The 21,858-nt window shown below is 39.5% G+C and overlaps 1 protein-coding gene across 1 annotated transcript in view; it reads left to right on the top strand.

Moving 5' to 3' along the window:
• The window catches only part of TMTC2 (transmembrane O-mannosyltransferase targeting cadherins 2), a 256,843-nt gene that overhangs the window by 94,378 nt on the left and 140,607 nt on the right, over positions 1–21,858 (top strand). Inside the window, exon 2 of the mRNA XM_030002975.2 lies at positions 7,538–8,108. Coding sequence (XP_029858835.1) covers positions 7,538–8,108 — 571 coding nt within the window. The remainder of the gene's footprint in view (positions 1–7,537; positions 8,109–21,858) is intronic.

Below are 21,858 nucleotides of genomic sequence, written 5' to 3'. Positions count from 1 at the left end.
TGAAGTCTTAGAGGAACAGAATTAGCAATTTCATGTTGTATGGTGTAATCGTGAGAGAAGCTAGCTTATGAAACAGCTGTGAGAATAGCAGAAAGCATTTTCTAGTTTAGGAATGTAAGTATTGTTTCAGTAAATGTTTTTTCACAGACCTACTGTACATGCTGTGGTGAAGAAACTCAGGGAGCAGACAAAGACAGGAGCCCTTCTCCCTCTGTTTATCTGCTCCCTCCTGAGAGGAAACTGATGGTATCCCATTGTTCGGCATCAGAAAATATTAATTACTTCTCTCACTTCCCTCCAGTGTGCATTTTTTACCTGTGCATGAATAATCAAATAGTGGTATGCCAGGCAGTTGGTATTAATTAGGGTTTCAAATTTCACATAGTCCATCTTTTAGTGTTCATTATGCCAGAGTAAAGCTTAAAGTGAGAGGGAGTAAGGTGCACTTAGGGTTAATATTAAGGCCAGATTCTTTCAGCAGATGAGGACACACTTAGAAATGAAAAGGCTTATACTATGGAGAAGGATACAGTTCAAAGCCTTTATACTTAGCTGTTGAAATATTTATGGTCCGGGTGGAAAAGATTTTTTTCAGGCCATCTCAGCCTTCCTGTGACCAAAAATGTTTTGAACCTTTAGTTACTTAAAGTTTTCAAAGTTCTTTTAGTCAATAAGAAAATCAATACGTGCAGCAGACTTCAGTGTAGTTAAGGCAGTGCCCAACAGCATTCAGTGTTGCATGTAACTACTACCACCGCTTCCTTTTTCTGAGTAACACAGTGAGTCTTCAGTTGCAAAGGTATAAAGTCTAGAAGGCTGCAGCTGTTGGGCTGCTGGATGATAGCCTACTGGTGGACTAAGTCAAACCACAGCTGATAGTCATTCATGGAAATAAGCAAGGAACAAGTTACCTTGCTTAGATGTCTTTTTTCTCCCATTGCATTCTGCAAATTTATGTTGCTTATTTTAAAAGATCAATTCCTTTAAAAGACATTGTGCAGCTTAGAAGATCTTAGAAAGTCTGTATGTCTTTATACTGTGGTACAAGACCATAACCTTTCTCTGCGATTTCGTTGTTTGTTTTCTGGAGGGCTTTTTTGTTCATTTCTCTGTGTCTTCATTTTTGGCAGCGGTTGCAATCATGTGAGGGTATAGTTATAGTTGTCTCACTCATCCATCTTTCCACTCTGCTTGTATCTAATTCAGGAAGGTCTCACGCAAGAAAGTTTTATGAGCAAAACACTACTTACAGTCCTGTTATTTGTCATTCCTGATTGTTCTGGTACTAAACTGAGGTTGACTATGAAATTACTGCTGTAGGGCAGTAATAGTCCGAAATCTATAAATAATATTATCATTTGTTAATGTATTCTTCTGAGGCCCTGTATTAACTACATGTTTGGTTAATAGCTTTCACTAGCAGTTACATAGGATAGGAATATTATATTAAAAATATATGTGTTCAGTGTTTGAGCTCTGAGTTTGATGCATTCAGGTATTTCTATATAGTTAGAAAAGAACCATACTATTGGCAGAAATTAACTGGGTAGTAGTTTACTAGAACTTTATTGGCCTTTTGTGATGTTGGGTTTTCCTTTAAGTAATTTAAAATATGATTTGAACCTTGGTGTTTCCTTCAATCTATTTGGTATGTATAGTCCTATTCTCAGAGCCTAGCAAGCAACTCAGGATCCTATATATCACTTAACTAGTTGTTACCCAGTATTTCCTATGTGAAAACAGCTGAGTTATTAGCTCTTCCTTAGAGATTCACCTAAGAAAGTTTGTTCTTAAGAGAAACTGAAAGCTGCAACTTGAAAACCAGAGGATGCACAGAATTTGGTCTCCTGCAGGTGTCCCTAGTTGATATACAATATAGATATCTTTTTTTGAGAAGTGGCATGGATAAAACTTTACTGCCTGCTGGATTTGTAGATAGATTCCACTTTCACAACAGTTGAGAAGGAATGAACTTAAATACGGAACAAGTAAGACATAATTGCCACCAGAAATCTACCAGAATGGCAACTAGTTCCCTTGAGTCTATAACTAAACATTTAAATGAATGTGTTTTTATGTACTTATGCTTATTACTTTCTTAAGACACCTCTACGTACTAGATAGTATTTTCTGATTTTTCTTTATCCTATCAATACAGACTACATTACATTGTAGTCTGTGGGCAAGTACAAGAATTGTCCAAACTATGACAAGCTCTACTTGCCTGCTTTCTGACCATGGACCTGCCTAACAGATAGCTTGTAAGTAGTTTGGAAGGTTGACTCAGCTGCTGTATGTTTTGGGGATGTGAAGCTGTTTGTACTCCAAAAAGTAGACTCTGGTGGTGTTTTCAGGCTTATTGTCTACAGAAGTAACATATGATCTTGAAAATATCCTTAGGATGACTTGTTAAGATCCACTGTAAAAATACTCCAGGGTGCTTTTCCATTGCTATTTATGAAAAAGAAGTAAATGAATAATATTCAAAAATGATCTTGAGGAAAAACAACAAAGAACCTCCAAGTAGAGACTTGCCAGTCCATCACTGCCTATCTGTTTTGTATGTGAGAGGGCTGGTCAATGGCTTCCTGTGTGCACGTTTGGGAGTTCTCCTTTTTCTTTAAAATATGTTCTCTACTTCAAATGCTGATGTTCATTTTCAGCATATGGGGACCATTAGCAATATTGAAGCTGGACATAAGGCTTAACGTGTTAAATCACTTTAGAATGTTGCATCTGTTTTTTTACCCTGGTGTTAACACCTGGATCAGTTTAGCACTAGTGCACAAGTTTAGGACATATATAGCTGTTAATTTTAAAAACATCTGGGACTTCTCTCTGTGTGTGTATGAATGTATATGTGCATGCGTGAACTGCTGTGTCTCTGGCATTTTTTGGTTTGATGAAAAAAATCTTACTGAATTGCACTCAAGGTGTGTGCCGACCTAGGCAAATAAGTGGTTTATGGCAGGAAGCAGAAGGATTCTTTCGAGGGGATTAGAAATTATGATTTTGCCTTCACAGCTTTTGTCTGTCTTCAGACTCCATTTCTGAAGAATTGATAGCTGACTCTGATTTCTTTTTCCCCCCTCTCAAACCCATCCATTTGTTGTACACTGAATAAGATATCCCGCTCTCCTGGGATGCGTGAAGTGGGCAGGCATTAAAAATTGAAGAAAACAAGTTCCCTGACTGAGTCTGCAACCCTTATCTGAGGCTGCTTGAAAGTAAAAATGCCAATTGTGTTGGAGCTTTGAAAAATGACTTTCCCTGGTGACCCGCTGCCTTTTAGCGAGAGCAGAGTTTACGGCTCTGTTTGAGTGATGAGTGCAGTTGGAGAGTTCCTCTTGTTATGCCCATTAGCAAGATTGGACTAATCTGCAGGACATAACCTGAAGGTAAACTGTGAGTGAAGGAGAAGACAAGGCTAATAAGGCATTCTGTAGTTTCCTTTATCCCAGAGTCTTTCCCGGAGCCAGCAATTAATATTATTTTCTATCTGCGGAGAGCCCGGGTGGCTGCCAGCGCGGGAGGCTTTACAAAGGACACGTCAGTGCTACCCGCCAGGCCGTGAAGAGGGACTGCTTTCAAAATTGCCGCTGACATTGGCGACTAAGCATTGATACTGCAGCAGAGTTAACAGCTTGTTCATTTAGTAATTAAAGAAAAACAGGGCCTTGCCCCAGCCAGGAGCAGGGCAGCCGGGGAGCTGCCCCAGGCCCGGGCATCAGGCACCTCCGTGGGGACGGGGCCGGGCCGGGAGATGGTGGGCCCACGGGCGGGAGATGATGGGCCCACGGGCGGGAGATGATGGGCCCACGGGCGGGAGATGATGGGCCCACGGCCGGGAGATGATGGGCCCACGGGCGGGAGATGATGGGCCCATGGCCGGGAGATGATGGGCCCACGGGCGGGAGATGATGGGCCCACGGGCGGGAGATGGGCCCACGGGCGGGAGATGATGGGCCCACGGGCGGGAGATGGGCCCATGGCTGGGAGATGGGCCCACGGGCGGGAGATGGGCCCATGGCCGGGAGATGATGGGCCCACGGGTGGGAGATGGGCCCACGGGTGGGCCCAGGCCCACAGGGCCCACGGGCGGGCCGGGCTGTGGGGAGCCGGAGAGCGGCCCTGCTGCCGTGTCGCCGGGCTGGGGGCTGACGGCCCCGGGGGGCTGACGTGGGGTCCTGGGCCGTGGGCAGGGCGAGGGGACTCCGGGGACGGGGGGTCAGGACTGTCAAGGCTTGTTAGTGCCCTCAGAGCCCTGACACGAGTAATTTAGTACTATTTATTTTTATTTTTTTATTTTATTAGATACAGAGCTTGTATTTCTCTCCCCTTCACGGAGAGAAACATTTCACTTCGTGTTTTTCTTGCCAGTGCTGTTAGACAGCCAGGCTGGGGATGCAGATGGGCACAGCCCGGGCCGGTTACGCCTGGGCTGGACTCAGCCCACCGGCTGTCTCTGCGTGACCTGCAGTAATGGTGTCCGGGGTGTTGTCCTTGGAGTTCCTGAGACCTTCTTTGCTTTTACTTTTGAGGGCAAAATGACACAGAGCTGCCTGGCTCCAGTATCTTAGGTGCTCGTATTCCTGCATCCTCCTATGGGGTCAAGTCTAATGTTGGCCAAGTGTCTTTTTTCTTACATTTTATAATGTGAAACAGAGTAGTTGTTGAACGTTCAACAAGTAAACTATGCGAGACTCGCTTCTTTGCTGTAGGACATCCAGCTTTGCTCTTGTATTAGACTTTTCTAATATCCCAAAGCATTAGCTAGACTTTTTCTTTACTTTTACTTTCATACATTTAGCAAAAAAATAACCATATGGAAAGAAGTTTTAACTTTATTTAAAATTCTGACTTGTAGAGAATACAACATTTGACCTGACTGAACCACTGAGTAGGCTGGAACTGGCAGCTTCCGTATTTTTCATGCTGACTGGCAGGTACTATAATCTGTTGCCTTTACACGCACGAGAAACTAGGAGTATTTCTGAATTGCCTGCTGAAATCCATACCCAAATACAGGATGATCAGTACTGTATCTTCAAGGCTTCCTTTTGATTTTTTGTTGTGTTTTTTTTTTTGTTTGTTTTTTTTTAACTTTTGCTGTGAATAGGACTGAACAGGAGAGGATCAGGGCTGCACCAAATTTGTTGCTAAGGCTGTAAATAAAATTTGACTGAATTAATGCCTCCAGAATGGTTTCTTTGTAATAGGTTTCTTTATGATTTGGAGAAAAGCAGTTTACTTTTGGTGGGGAATAGTCCAATATGAATATGTGCTGCGTGAAAATGATGGAGGGAGGGCTTAGAGGGAGAGGGCTGGTTGGTCTCTTTTCTTAAGAAGTGTAGCATCATAGTGTGGAGTTGTTTTATACATGTGTACTGGTAGCTGCAGTTCTGTTTGTTTTTTTTTAAAGTCCTTGGGTGGCTTCAAGTGTTGGAAATGGCCCCATTTGCAAAAGATATAATAAAAACTGCCATTTCCTGGGAATGACCTGGGCACCATCTAGGCTCTTTGTAGCAGAATGCTCTGCCTCAGGGGAGGGCAGTTGTGCTGGCAATATTACTGCCACTTATTTTCTTAGTGTTTCCCCAAGAAAAAACACTTTTGCAGTTCAGGGTTTCAACTCTTAATCCTGACATCTGATAGCCTTTCTTAGCGTTTGGGAGTCTGTAGTCTAACATACTATGTTTTCCTCAGAGAAAGGACTCTTTCTAGCCTAACACCTGCTTCATTCTTGCTGAATTCCTAGTTTTCTCATAGTAGTTCTGAGAGTGATACTACAAACTGAAATCACAAACAGAGGAATTAGATTTCAGGAAAGGACTACACGGAAGGACAAGATAAATAATGTGGAAACAAAGATCTTGTTTTCTTCCAATGTTCTTTTGTGACTGGACTAAAATGAGAAAAATGTGTGTGGGGTTGGGAAAACAAATACAAGCAACCTGATCCACTGCATAAGCAGAAGTCAAAATGAAAATTTTCAAGTATTCTAGAAAGCATCATCAGATCTTTAAAGGCTGACCTCTCCATAACCTCCATATGCTCAGAGACAAAAGGACATGCTGAGAGGAAGCATGTCTGAAAGCATTACAGCAATGTGCTCCGGACAATGGAAATGCTGAGCTGCGTGGTATTTAGAGTATTTGCATGGAGATTCTGTGGCGTAGTATATCAGTGTTTGAGCATTTTTCTTTACAGAGCAAGACAACATTCCTGAAACTAATACCATAAAAAAAATGGGATTTGAATACAGGTTCCAAGGGAGTGGAGAATGTGAGGGGAGTCTTGGAGTATGAATTAGAGTAGTGCATTTCAAACACAGGCCTGACTTTCTCACCATTTTTTTTCTTCCTCATCCGAGTTGAAAAATTGTTAATTATGGGAAGATATTTATTGGAAAGGCAGAAAGAGGGAATGAGTAAAGCGTTAGATATAAATCATCTCTCGTGTTTAATATTTTTAATAGAAGTGTTTTGAGCTGGCTGGTTTCTTAATTACCCTGGTAAAAAAAAAAAATGCTAAATGAGTTAAGCTCAGTAGTAACAACAATGCGTCTTTAAAGAATTGCTTAAATACAACTTTGGTTATGAAGGCAAGTAACTAATTAAATTCTAGTCATCTTTTTGCGCTAAGCAGGTCTCACACCTTCTCCCACAGCATAAATTTTAAATGCAAATGATTGGATTTGTACAAACATTATAGGGGACAGATTTTTACAGTACCGAATTAGACATGGGGACTGCTAATGGCTGGCACCAGTCCTTGCCAGGGTGGTTGGAAACATAAATGCTGAAAGCTGCAGAATTTTTTTTTTTCCAATCAAGCTGACACAGACTTGAATTCATAAGGTAATACAACCTAAAAATGTTTTTCGTCAATTGTAAATATAAGAAATTTAAAGAGAAGGTATATTTTCATCTGTAAAATATTCTGCTGTCTGCCTCCTGCAAGGTGTTAGCAGAAAATGTTGTCAGTCAAAATATGTATGAGACAGTTGTGGGTGTGCCCCGTACAGCACCAGAGATTTGCATGTTTCTACTGACTTCTGTATTTATTGTTCATCCATGTCGATGAGATTCATTCCAACATCTAAATTAAAATTTCAGTATAAAAGGCCAGTTGGGGTTTTAGTTCTGAATTACTGGAGGATCTGTTGTTTCAACAATAATGTTTGTCAGTTTTTCATATTTCTTTTACGTTTTAATTATAACTCATCAAATCTTAACCGATTACTCCTGGGTTAGACTCAGAAGAATGTCACTGAAGGGTGTTTTAATTTAATGGAAGCAGCGTAACATCTGTTTCTAATGTTTTAAAAGCCAATTTATATGGAAATTTTGCTTTAGCGGGAAGTCAATAGATACGTAGTTTTCTAACATCTCCTGTAAAAATTCAAAACTTGAATTAAAGCAGCACCAAAGCAATGCCATTCTTTCTTGTCATAGCAGTATGATTGCGTTGTCGCAGCCTTTCATTTGTACCCTTTTCCTTCTGTTGAAATGAAGTTTTTATTTGTCTTTTGTAGTCGAGCTATCAAGACAAACCAGGACCTTCTGCCCGAGACGCCGTGGACCCATATCTTCTACAATGACTTTTGGGGGACACTACTCACTCACAGTGGGAGCCACAAGTCCTACAGACCTCTCTGCACACTCTCCTTCCGCATTAACCATGCTGTCGGAGGGATGGACCCATGGGGCTACCACCTTGTAAACGTCCTGTTACATGCTGCAGTCACAGGCCTTTTCACAAACTTCTCCAGGATCCTGTTTGGGGATGGGTACTGGACCTTGATAGCAGGCCTGCTGTTTGCATCTCATCCGATCCACACGGAAGCCGTAGCGGGGATCGTAGGGAGGGCAGACATTGGAGCCTGCCTCTTCTTTCTGCTTTCCCTGATGTGTTATGTGAAACACTGCTCTACCAGAGGTTCCTCACCAAGTACTTGGGGCTGGATCTTGGGAGCAGGGCTGTGTGCAGGATGCAGCATGCTGTGGAAGGAGCAAGGAGTGACTGTTCTGGCCATTTCAGCGGTGTACGATATCTTTGTGTTTCATCGACTGAAAATGCATCAGATCATTCCTGCTTTATACAAGGTGAGTCTTCTTTCCCATAAGCTATTTGTAAGGCACCAATCACTGTTAAACAGGTGCTAAATGAGTTTTCAAGTACGCAATAACTCTTAGTAGTTTAGTCAACTCCCCAAAATAAGCACAGATGTCTAATGGTGAAGGAACATTTAAAGCAGTTTAGTATGGGGTTTTTACATTTTGTTTAAACAATGTGTTATTATCCATTGCTATTACTTGACACTGGGGATGTATTTTTTTCAAGTGCTTTCCTTGCTTCCAGCAGCTCTCTCCTCATTCTGTTTACCGTTGAGCACTGGATATATGGCTGCCTTTTGCAAAGAATTCATTCATGCTCTTATCCTCTTGTATCTTGCAAACTCAGCTTAGTTTGGTCGGGCGTGCAAGTGCAGCAGCTGATATGATCTACAGGATCCCTGAGGCAAACATAGAGCTCTTATTGTTCTAGTTTAACGAGATGCATAGGACCTAGGTGCATGCCTTTGGCATGTACTTTTTCTCCCCCTAGTAGGAGCTACGACTCAAATGTATTATTGCCTTAACAAAACAAATATTTCTCACTTTTTAACTTGCCCAAGAACAAACAAGTAAAATAAGCAAACAAACAAACAAGCCCACCAAAACCCCCTAACTTCCCTCTCCCAGAACCGCGTGTATTTTAGTGGTACCCAGGAACGCCAGCCGAAATCAAGACTCATTTACATCAGTTGCTGTACAAATGAGTAAGCTGAGTATATGTAATTTTATTTTCAGTGAAATGGCTTTCTTTCAGAAAAATACTGACTTAACAAAAGGAAAATGTTTCACAGGGACATGTGTTGTCACATTTTTCAGTGAGACATAACCAAGAAAAGCAATAAAACAAAATACAGCTTTGCAATCTATCTCAAACACCATGATTTTAAAATTTTGATTTCTCACTCAAATGTATTGGAAAGAAATTGTAGGTTTTGATAAAGAAGTGATGATTTCTGCTTGTATAGATTTCTGCTTATTATATGTCTGTAGTATACAAGGAAAATAGTAGAGTCAAAAAACCAATTAGTATCTGGTATTTCCCTCTTAAACTGGTGTGACATGTTGACTGAGTTGTCATGCTCTTTTCAGACAAAGCTGAAAAGGAAAAACAAATTTATTTATTTATTTATTTATTTATTTTTACTCATGTATATTGGAGTATGTAAGAACTCTGTTGGGTGTCAGTAGCCAAATACTGTATGTTACATTGTGCACCTAATGCTGAGTGGAAACAAACAGTAAACTAATTAAGTTTGTTTAAAAAAAGTGCATTTGTAAGAGCAAGCTTTATTCTAAAAGATAAAAGATGAGATTTTTGTGAAGTATTTCAAGGAGTTTGGTTCATAACTCAAGTGTTAGCCTATCCTATAGAATTAAACAGTGGTAAAAACGTTCCTATGGCACATCCAACATTCTGAATGCTTTGTGCGTGACTTCACACCAAATCTAAACTAGCATTCCTCACAGCCTTTCCTCATTGCAGTCTGCAAGGACCAAGGTACAGTCATGGAGCTAGGAAGTTTTTTATTATGAAACACTCATTGCTCAAAACCAAAACCTTTGCAGACATTTCTGATGAGCTTTCATAGGGAAAACCTTTTTCTTCCCTTTTTCCCCCTCTTTCTGCTTCAGGGCCAGGGTAAAATTGGTCCAGAAGACCTAGTGACACAGGTGAAATCCAAGCTTCCACATCCTAACTTTTTGAACACAAGACCTCTCTTCTTAGGTGTGGAACTCTACATTTGGACACCTGGCTTTTGTGTTTTTTGTTGTTTTTGTTTTGTTTATTTTTTTTTTCCCACCCAGCATCAGACTTGTCTTGGACAGTAAACAAGTGTCAATACCTCAATTTTTTTTCCATCTGTAATGATAGAAATAATAATTCTGTGCTTTGTAGATTACACATCTTTATGGAGATTGGATTTTAGCTGGAGGGGATTTTATGGGGAGAGGCCACAGTGAACAAAAATATGAATATTTTGCTTAATGTGCCAGAAATGCATTTCATAATTCACTAAATTACTAGGCTACCTTTTCCTTGTACATCTGTACAGGCTGAGCACTGCTGACCAAGTTTTACCTCAGAGGGAAGCCTCTGCTCATTCATTTACGGTGATGAAGAGCTCAGCTGGGAGCTTCAGTTATAAATTATCTTCAGTAAGGCTTCTTTTTTACTTAAGTTTTACAAAAATCGTTCACAAATTACATACATTTTTGTAAGAACATATTGTCCTGCAGGGCTTGGGGTGCCAGGAATATCTTCATTGACCTAGCCTGTTATGAGAAGTGTTTCTTATTGAGTACTTGTCTGTATACTCTTTTGTATTCCAACTTTGCATGGCCTCTACCTTTAGCATGGCAGTTTCCTGTTCCCAAGCACTCTATGGGAAGTAAAGGAGTGAAACTAGCCTTTTGTAAGGATAATAGCTGTAAATTCAAAATAAATGAAGACAGGTGTATCAAAGAGGAACGAAGGTAGCACCTTTAAAGCAGATTAATGCAAATGCTTCAGTCTTCTGGAGAGCTTCATATGATAAAAACATTTTAGGGCAATAAAAACATTACGAATTACCTAAGAAAAGATATTGAAAATAATTATTCTAGTGTATTGCCGCATTTTCATCAGTATTTTCTGAAGCATTTTCTCCCTGTGTTTATATTTCCTTTGGTCTTGGAGTTTTACACTTTCATATAAAATAGTGTTTAGAGAATGTTCTGGTTGGTGAGACTGTCTCTGGCCTGCTCCATAGGAAGACTGGAAGTTGTTTTTGGAGGGTGCTGTTTAGCTGATATCAATGGATAATTTGAGAATGGCCAATGCACTTGGAGTTGAGAAACTTGCATTTTGATTGTAGCATGTCTCACCAGTGTTTGACAAGTTCTAACCAAGAATGCAAGTTAGATGCTGTCCTGGTGATTTGCAATTACCTTTTAGATTTATTTTCAAATAATTTCAAGATGATCATGCTGCAAGATCAACATTTTAAAGTGATAACCAGGCTTTTCTGAAATCATTAGTTAGAACAGAGCTAAGTTTTCTTACTAAAAACTTTGGGTTTAGTTTGGTTCTGTGTGTTTATGCATACAATGATAAAGACAGATTTTTTTTGTTTTGTTTTTTTTTAAAGTTTTGTATTTAAAATAATCAAAATAAAACCCCAAAGTGTGTAGCCAACAGATTAATTTTTGCATTATGCAGAATTAAAGCACAGACTCAAAAAGAAAAATGAAGAAAGCTTTCAACTCTGCATCTCTTTGGGATCATTTGGGTGTTGCCTTTTTCTTGCTGCTGCTTTGGCTTTAAATAAAATGTGTCCCTAGTAAGAACTGACAAATTCCTTCCTAGAACAAACTGTAAAATCTCCTTAAGCAAAAAAAAAAATCAAATTTTGGATTAAGGGTTTTATTTATTATTTTTTTTTTCCTTTAATGGTGTTCCCTACACTTTTTCTTGCTTGAGAAGACATTCCTGCATTGTAAATTGCGTAAGACCAAAGTAGCCATCTACAAATGAGTCGTCCTGGGTTATCCAACTGGCTTGAGCATTTCAAACTGGAGTACCATTTAAACTGAAACAAAAAAACCTCCCACCAAACAAAACCCCATCTCATCAGAGGACTCTTTATTAGAATGTCTGGGCAATTGGAAAGAATTGTGTCCATTTACCTGTTCTGGAATTTGGGCTTTCTCTTTTCCCAATGTAAATACTGGGGTAGGGCAACTGCAGGAGAAAGGGGAAAAAAGGCATCAAAAAGGGCAGTCTAGGAAAAAGCTATGGTCTTTTGTAGTGCGTTGGAGAGGAAAAGTGTAGAATGGAACCAAGGAAGAAAGGGAAATAATTTCAAGAGGTGGTTAGCTCAAATCTGTACTAAATAAGTAAGCGGTAATGGTATGAAACTGAATGCTTCGTAACAGAATGGTAGAAAGGAGCTACACCTTTCAATTTAGCTAACCTTAAGCTAAACTCTGTCCGGCTGAGCTGACACAACTGTTTCCTAGGCTGTGCTGAAAACTGGGACAGAGAGGAAATGCAGGTAAAAAATAACCCTTACCCACCCCCTGACCCCGCTGCCCAAATATCCCAGACATACCTTTAGGAGTTATTTTAAACCTGAATCAATTCAGTTATATCCAGTCCTTATCATTGCCCTACAAACAGCTGTACTGGCAAATACTGAGAGGAAAGCTGAGGTGCGGGGGCAGAAACAAGGAACGGAGAGTGAAGGATTTGGGGGAGTGGGTGGTTAAGGAACTGGGCTGGCTTGCTTCCAGACTCGTTTTTGGCTTCTATAAGCTTTTTCAGAATACACCGCTGGGGAAACGGAGACAAAATTAGTTATGTTTAAAGAATAGTAAAACCACTGACCTTCAGGATGGTGAATGAAGGATGAGCTGGTAAAAGCAGCTTTAAAAATGCTCCAGCAGGTGGTAGGAGATGGCATTAGGGTGACAAGCCTTTTTTTTTCCATTTTGTTCTTATCTTTGGGCCAAGTGTGGAATAAATACAAAGTGGTGGCAATTACACAAGACCAGTAGCTGTTTACTGGGCTCACACCTGTTATCACGTGAGTCCTGATTTGTCACATCAAGTACATGACAGCATCCCAGTGCCATTTGAGTAGACTGGCAGGGATTCTGAACAAGGCAGCTGCAGGGCAGGACCACCAGCAGAGCAGATGAGTATTACCCCTTATTTAGAAGCTATTCTTAATGCACTTTAAAAATGTATATCATAGCTACTTATTAAACTATCCAGCTCTTTTCCCTGTCATCTGTGTATTGGTTATTCAGCAGAACTTGGCTGCTGTTTTTTTTCCTTTTGCCAAGTCTTGTATTCCCGTCTGCCTGTGATGCTCTCACTCTGGCTGGCAAAGTTGTCAGTCTGGACCCCATTTCATTTGGTTAGTTCTATTTTATTCTGTCTGACTGCCTGACAAGAATGTATTCGCTGTCTTTAAGTCAGCAGATTTTGATGGAAGTGTATTTATTGCAGTTGTAAATGAGTTGTCTGAAATGAGAGCAATTAAAAAAAAAAAAAAGTGGTGCTCTGCTGGGGCAAAGCAGTCCTTACGGAAGAAAGTTAGGCTTTTGTTTGATTTTTCAGCATTTTAGACCTTGAGTCATTTCCAGTGTAAGTTGTGTAGCAGGTATGCAGATTGATTGCAGTTGTCGTGTATCATAGTTATCAGATGATTGTACCTGTCAGCAGCTAGACTTGTGCAAGTTAAACCACCAAAAGTGTAGGGGTGGGCGGGGGGAACCTGAAATCTGGAGAGCGCTGTGATCAGGTTCGTAATTATAGAAAATATGCAAATTCAGAGGCCTAATTCTTTTGTACTTGCAATCCTCCAGCTTGAGAGCAGAACCATTAATCAACACTGCAGTACACAGTCTTCTGTCCAATTAGTAGTACAAAGCTAATATAAACCCTACTGTGCTGCCCTTTTTCCTTTTTTTTTTTTTTTTAAGTGGGAATGGAGCTGGACAACATTAGCAGTTAAAAAGATGGGGCAAATGCATTTAAAGCTCATTTTTAATATAATGGTAATGATAAAATATTTATTGCCCCGTGGTTTATGTGTACAAACTGCCTTACAGAAATAACTAAACCAGATGTATGTCCTGCTAATGTTCCACTGCTACAGTACGGTAACATTTTACCAGATCAACATATTGTTAGTACAGGGGGTTTGTTATACTAAAATAAGGAAACCTCTCTTTTCCCATCACTTATTTGATTAAAATCTCCCTCCGGGAGGTCTGTCTCACATGTGGAATTAGTTATTGGTATCTATAGCTTAACGCGAACCACAAATTGGATTGCAGGATGCATTATCTAACCTTCTGTGCTATTATAACAGCATTGGTTTTGTAAAAAGCAATTTTATTGGAGGCCTATATTTTATTTAAGGTAATGATATAAACCTGGGGCCTCCATGGATGACATGGTCAACCACCAAACCAAGTTTTATAAAATGCTACTTTCTTTTATGGTCTTAGAACAGCCTTAGTTGTGGGTGATATGTATGATTCCTGCTCAAAATAGGACCTGCTGGGTATTAGATAAAGCTACTGATTTTTGAGAACACTCTAAACTTGAAATAAGCCACTTTCTGCATTCTTCACTCTTTGAAGTCGTTACTTTTAGAACTATCATGCTTTGGAAAGCAATTTCAAAATAAAATGCTGTTCTTGATTTAAATTTGCAGTTTTATCCTTCTCTTCTGAGGAGCTCTAAAGCCTTAGCATTGCAGTAGTTGGTCTTGATGTTTTTTCACCTCTTCTCCATCTACAAGTTATGCCATTTTGCAGCAGTGTTTTCTCACTAGTTAAAATCTAGCTTGATGGTTTATTTTCTGCTTATTTTCTACAATCTAAGGAATTTTATTATGCTTGAACTTCTCCACAGCCCTGCATATTTTGGCAAATCTGATCGGTAAGCTATTATTTTGTAAGTTATTTGTCTCAAACACTTGCGTGGGTATGGTCCAGCCTTAGTCCTGTGTCTTTGAAATGCAGTGTTTAAACTGATAGGGTAGCAGCTGCTCCCTCCCAGGATAGACTTCATCCTTGGAGTCAGATATTCAGTCAACATGCTTTTCCTTGAGACTACTCTTGTCCCAGTTAAAAATAATAAATAACTTACAGCTTCAAAACATGACCTGACCTCTTGCCGGTTCATTTTGTCTAACAAGAGCTGCATATTCAAGTGCGCTAAGCAGTTAAATATTGCATTTGTGTGCCGCCTAACCTTTTGCAGTTCAAGAGCTGAGGAAAAGATTGGGAGCTCTATTGCCAGCTGGGGCCCAGTTTGTTCCCTAGCTGTGATCGCTCATTCTGTGGTGGTCTGCTGGGGGTTAATTTTTCTGGCAGCTTTAAGCCTGTACAAAATTGTGGAAATGCTGAGACGAATGTGCCTGCACATACATTGCTCATATTTGCGGATGAGCCAGCCTGGTGCTTTTCTCTTCACTCTGCTGGATGGCAGCAGCATGAGGCCTGTACGGTCTTGACCATCACTCCCCCCTCCCCTTGCAGATATTTCCTAGACAAAAGAAGCTTTTTGCAATTTACTTCTTTCTTGACAATTTCGAGTAGCTAATACTGCTGTTTCCTGTAGTTCCCACAGCTTCTTGCTGCTTTTCCTTTTGATCTTGAAATAAGAAAAGCAAGATTGGCCTCCACTATCCTCCTTCTCAGAGATACCGATCTCCTGCAGGTCCCTGTGATGTCAGTGGAGTGGTACTGTCTTGGACATCAATATGTATAAATAGCTGTTGTTTCCTGAAAATATTTTCATGGGGTGATTTAAACCACTGACACAGATCACATGTGACAGAAATACAGCATCCTAAGGCAAATTTAGCAAATGTTGTATTTTTTTTTTTAAAATGAGGAATCGTAAGATATCTTGCCGAAGTCACTGGCTTAAAATGGATTATATTTTAATATTAAATCTGTAATGTCTTTATTGGAATTGCTACTAAAATGTGCATTACGTTTGTCTAACCACTTGAAGTCTACAGTAATATTTTGGAGACTAAATTTGAGAATTCCTCTCTGGAAAGATGGAAAAGGCAAAGGCTTCTTTAATAAATGAGTAAGTAAATAAAAAAAGAGAAGCCTTCTCATATTTACAGAGACTGTGAAGACATGAAGAACCTTCAGTTTAATGGAGAGGTTAGTTTGCTAGAGAAAGGTTGGCACTGTCTTCAGTCTTGCATAAGATTTACACTGCACGGTACCATGCAATGTATGCTGTGTTCTTCCATTCTTCCCCCTGGCTTGAAAGGGATCTCTTTTGAGGCACAGGGTGAGAAAGCTTCCAGGGGCTTTGCACAGTTGGTGTTAGCACTTATTTTTCATTCTGAGGTTACATGCCTATTACTAACATCAAGAAGAGTGTGAATTTTTCCATGGTGGTGTTTATTTACAGGGCATTGGCGGGCTTGCTACTTGCCAGTTTACAAAACCTGTGCAAATAATATCAAGTTGACAATGTTACTCTCCTAGCTTTTAATGTTTTAAAAATATTTAACGAATCAAGTGAAAGCACCAAACTTACCATAGTGTGTAACAACTGAGTTTCAGAACATTAGGAATATTTGCAGGTGTTTGGTTTTTCTTCATCTTAGTGATTACTTTAGCTCCCTAATTGAAGAAGCTTTCTAAAACTGTGTTTTTCTAACAGCTGGTAATTTTCCTGTTTAAAATATCAGTATCAAAGAACAGTTAAATTTCATGCTTTTTGGTAGGGATGGTCGATGTATTAAGTATTTTACACTGAGATAAGGGGACTTGGGTACCTGTGAACTTTGAGGGATAAGAAATATACGCAGCTTTGGCCCACCTTCAGTTTTCTGTTTGTTCACGAGCTGAAAAGCCATGTCCCTTTTCCCTCTAGCTCTGCTTCTCCCATGAGTCAGTTGTCTGGGTACTGGCCACAAAATGGGAAAAACAACATACAGTGTCTTAATGAGTTAAACGTCTCCTAGTGTAATTCCTTTTGTGTAGATTTGCTTCAGGTGTTATGCCTTTCTGCTTAAACCTATTTTGGTGTCTTGGTTAGCATGCATGCGTTTGTGATCGTATTCATCAAGTATGTATCCCTTGTGTTTGTTAAATGCCAGACAGAAAGTTTATACCTGTGCCTTGCATGCAAATCTTCAATCATGAGTACTTTACATTAGCTTCCTACTGTCATGTTTAGGCACCTGAATGTCCTGATTTGATGAAGTGCTGAATGCTTGTGGCTCCTGGTGGGCTTTGCTGAGTGAACCGGTTGCACTTGGTCGATCACAGCTAAATAGCAAGCTAGACTGTCTGCTCCCAGCGGTCAGGGCACGCGCTAATAGTGTCAGAAGAGAAAAACCTGTAAGTATGTCCCCAGTCAGAATCAAATAGATAAGGGAGCAGGTGTAGCTTCTGGATGCTGAGAGTTCTGCCTTGCAGCAGTGCATTACAGCACCTTTGGGAAAGGTAATGCTGCTGAGAGTACGTGAAGATCAGGCTCCTGATTTTGTGAGCATCTTAACTGTAGTCACCTAAGTTTCAGAACTGTAGTGCTTGGAAAGTGTTGCTCAAATCTATTCGATAGAACTGTATTCTCAAAGGCAGTTGTCTTCCCAGAGTCCTACCCAAGAGAAAGCCATTCCTGGTAAACAAGCATGAGCTCTGATTCCAGACCTCAGAGAACATGTTTTGAAGGGGCAGGAACAGATGCAAACCCTGAGCCATGAGGGAGACTTTTCTCCTGGTATTAGGTTTAATTTTGAATTTCCTGGCTTACGCTCATTTTTATTTAAGTTGTAATGATTTAATGATTACATGCACACTTTTTCCAAGCTGAGTGATTCTAAACATTAACCTATGTAGACAGTTACAATATTAAAAAGGGGAAAAATACAAGTGTATGGGATTTACAGTGGAAACAGCCAGTTGTGATAGAAGGCAGCAAACATTTTCTGGCATATTTACTGGAGAAACTGAACGATATTTTGTACATATGCCTGTATTTCTTTTTCCAGCTGCAATGTAGATTAGGTACGGGGAGGGAAGGAACCCAGGCTTGCAGTCCTGTAGCTGACTTTATGGGTCAGTTGTTAGGAGGTAAATTTCTAGCCTCACTAACCTTGAATGTCTCTTAAAAAGGAGAAGAATCCCTTGATGCTACGGATAGTCCACATTGGGAGGAGGGGCAAAACAAAATATTTTTTTTCCTAAGTTTCTAGGAAACTAATTGAAAATGCACATGAGGAAATTATGTTAAAATTATCCAGAAGCGTTTGGGGGAAGGGAGAGAGAATTTGTGTACCTGGCTCCTAAATGCCAGGTAGAGCATATGTACCTTTTTATGATCAGAATGGTAAGGCTTTCAGACACATACACAGATTATTTCTAAGGCTGTAGATTTGATTGGGTTGTGCAAAAGTCAGAGCTTCTGTGACATTTAATCACCAAAATCTTGGTTTTCTCGTTGACAATAAAATATGGAAATAAATTCCCATAGCAACGAAGTCTTTAAAGTGAGCGTAGGGGCATATTGAGTTAATAAAGGCAATGAGGGAGCAGGGGAAAAGAGAGGGTAGAATTGTATTGAGTCTCTGTAAATTCTTTCTCTCCCAGAAAACAGGACTTTGGGGGTTATAGATAAATTTTTTGCATGTTTTAGTCTGCATGTTTTAAAAGTATCCTGGGCAGCTTGTACTGCTGTAGAGCACAATGAAGCTTGCATCAAGAGCAGTGTTTATTTAGTAGGGATTGTGAGATTACCGTTTATTTTTAAAATACATGTTTATTGTAGTTCTATCTCTTACTTGGAGACTTTTCTCCTTAAAAGACGTTATTAGAAGTGGCAAAACACTGCCACAAAATAGTTCTCATGAGTTTTAAAATAGAAGCAATGCAAATTTTTTTAACTTTAGTTCTTGCTTCTTTGGACTACTTTATATATGGCATTGTTGGCTTCTTGTAATTTGAAATCTGTGGAAAGTCAGGATTAGCAATTCTGTAGAGTGATTTTTTTTGTTGCTTGTTTTTTGTTTAAACCGCTATATATTTTTACCTCTTCTGACCTGAGCTGTTAACCAAGAACTTGACTTTTTTGTGGGTAATTCTGGTTGAGAATATGGATTAAAAAATACCTGGTTCCATGGTTATGCAATCCTGTTTATTTACAAAGAAAATCCCAAGTATAATTTCTTCCAGAACAAAAAGTATGAAACTGTGTATCTTTATCTGAGTTCTAAATCCCCTTCAGCTAGCATTGCAGAGCTCCCTCTTGCATCTTTTTCAGGGGGAAGTTACCTGCATAATGTGTATTTTTACCTTGCTTCCTTTGTACCTTCTCTGATCTCTTACTGATTCATATACATACATATCTCACATGGAAAAAAACCAAAACAAAACAACCAACACCCTCCTTCCCGCCTCCCCCACAACAAGCTAAACAAAAAAATGACCCCAATGCAAACAAACAAAAAAAGCCAAACAAAAAAAAAAATCCCCAAAAAATCCCTCAAAGCAAAAAACCCCACCTTACCTTCTGTCCGTGCATCTTTGTTCTGGTAGTGACATCTTTCCTTGGAAGAGGAACTCAATTGATTATTTCAATCCACTTCTGTAAAAGATCTTAGTGGTAAGAAACTCTTATCTCGAGATCTGTACCATACTTATGCAGTTGGTGATATCGGTATAATGTGAAAGTATCCAAGCTAGCTAACTTAAGGGACTTTGGTACAGACTGCAAAAACTGATCTAAAGGCAAGGTAGGTAGATGGGTTCCTTGGCTGCCTGATACTAGATTGGTATTAGTGCATAAAGTTTGAAGCTGGCCAGGTAGATATATATACACCGCTCAATATTTGTCCTGAGTATTTATGAGCCAGCTTTTTATCAGGACACCCTGTAGTCAAAATAACTTAGCACTGTAATCATCTCAGGCCTTCCAAAACCAGAAGGAAGTGTTAATAATTGAGAGTTAAAGAATAACTTTGGGAAGTTTTAATTTGCTTTATGTTTTGCAAATCTATAGAGTAAATCTTTTTAGGATTTCATCTGTAATCGTGAAGTTTGAAAAGGGGGAAGAAAAATTCTTTACATGATGAAAATTGTGCTTCTTACTTGATGTTAGGATACTGTAACACAAAACTGAGCTGGCTGCAGTTGTGGCAGATTACTTGATCTCTAAACAGTCCCACTTTTTACCTGCAGTTACACTTTTGGTATTATATGTAACCCCCCAAAAAAAAAATTGTGATTCATCTCTGTTCATATTTTAATTATTGTTTTGATAGCTTTGTGTTGATGTATTTTGAAGATGTGTAGTTTCTAAATGCAACTACATAAACACGCCTCTTTTATATCCATCAATTTTCAGTCTAGAAAATTGTTTTCACTCCATTGTAGACCATGATATATATGGTATTATATTAGCTCTAGATCCTTGCAAATAACCGTCTCTACCTTGGCACTGCCCTGCTCATGATACGGTGTGTTGTCAGCAATCTGTGATTGCGCGGTAGCAAAAAGGGTGATGTGTCCTTGTGCTCTCAGGTTTGTCTCCAAGGCTCTGCAGTACCCAGATGGCTCCTCTGTGCTCTGATAATCTGATGATAACCCCTGCCATCATCAGGTGATATAATGAAGATACAGGTGTCAGTGTAGGTTCTTCACTAATAGCTGCCTTGTTCATATTTGTGACTGCAAATCTACATCCAGTAAGGAAGTGATATATTCATGTAATAGCTACATAGATGTCTCTTTCAGTTATAGCCTGATTTCCTACTAGAAATAAATTTAGTCTGAAATAACCTCATTCTGAAGTAGCAGTGATTTAGTAGGTTTATTAATGAAGACAGTGCTCTTTGACATAGTCCTTAATGCTTAGTGTTTCTAGCTTCAGGTCTATACCAATCCTAATTAAAGCTTTCTCCCATCCCATCTTTGAATGAAAGAATTTCAGTGCCTGCTTAAGTCCAGCTCTTTGGGCTAGCTGCCTGACGTGTAAGGAAGAAAGGGAGAAATGAGTAATGATGACAAAAAAATGAAGAATTGATTGAAAAGCTGAGGTATGATATAGAAACCAAAATTTGGGAATGTATACAGGCTAACTATTCCTGTGTTAATCAGCAGAGCTGCTCTTATCAGCCAGAGGATGCAGCATCTGTCCTCTATCCTTATTGTAGGCAATGTTTGTATGTTTTCTTGTAAGTTTTGGCAGACTAATGAAAAGTGAAATTTTATAAAATCTTATTTGATGTGTGACCTTGCATTCTGTGGCACTTGGTGGTTAGCAACCAACATACTGCCTCACTGGGGTAATAAATTCATGTTTTAATACAGTTATTTGTTTTCCTTGTAGTGTAGCAGACAGACTCAAACCCTCAGGGGGAGCTTTTTAAGTCTGTCTGTCTGTCAGATGGTCTGCTTTGCTATTTCATCCTCTGGGTTTGGTTACAGTATTTTGATTAAGTGTTACATTACTTTGATATGCAAACAATTTGAAATATTCAGATTTGTTTTTAAAAAAGGTATTTTAAAACCCCCAAACATACATGCCTAAAAACTCACTGCAGACTTAACGTTTTTGTGAGTCCCAAAGCCATGCTCCTCAGCATCAACAGACTTCTTCCAAACCTGTCAATATGAAGAGGCACAGCAAAATGGCTCAGAAATTTTATCACTGAAAATCCTAGAACTGCTTTTTAAAATAACGCGTATTTGCATCTTGAATCATAATATAACTTAAGTTTTTGTGAATCCTTCCAGAAAACTCAATTTTTGGTGCATTAAAGGAAATAAGTACATTGTTTTCCATTTTTTCCCCTCTGTTGATAATGTGGCTGTGGAAATTTAAGTACGTAATTTAAGTGGTAATCTGATATACTGTGCCATTAGCTGGCTGGTACAGCCAATTGTGAATTACATAGGCTACTTGCAGAAACATAGACTCCTTGTGAAAGCTTAAGTAAATGTAAATGTCCAGTTAACATTATGACAACTTCAGCAGTTCTGCACTTGAACGTTATGTCCTTATTGTGTGCTGTCCTTAAGAGTGAAGGCCACGTGTTTTTAACATGGGACTGTTGACTTTTTCTGGGTGCAGTGTCCTGTGAAGATCTTACTGAACCCTGAAGCAGGGCTTCATGTTCAAAAGTTGTTGTTGGTTTTTTTCCTTGAGATATTTGATGATCTAATAGAAGCTGCCTTTATGATATGCTTAAGCCATCATGGGTAC

This window comes from Aquila chrysaetos, chromosome 26 (assembly GCF_900496995.4).
Source record: "Aquila chrysaetos chrysaetos chromosome 26, bAquChr1.4, whole genome shotgun sequence".
NCBI classification, from domain to species: domain Eukaryota; kingdom Metazoa; phylum Chordata; class Aves; order Accipitriformes; family Accipitridae; genus Aquila; species Aquila chrysaetos.
Note: the sequence above shows the minus strand (reverse complement) of the source record. Positions and strands in the feature narration are given on the sequence as shown.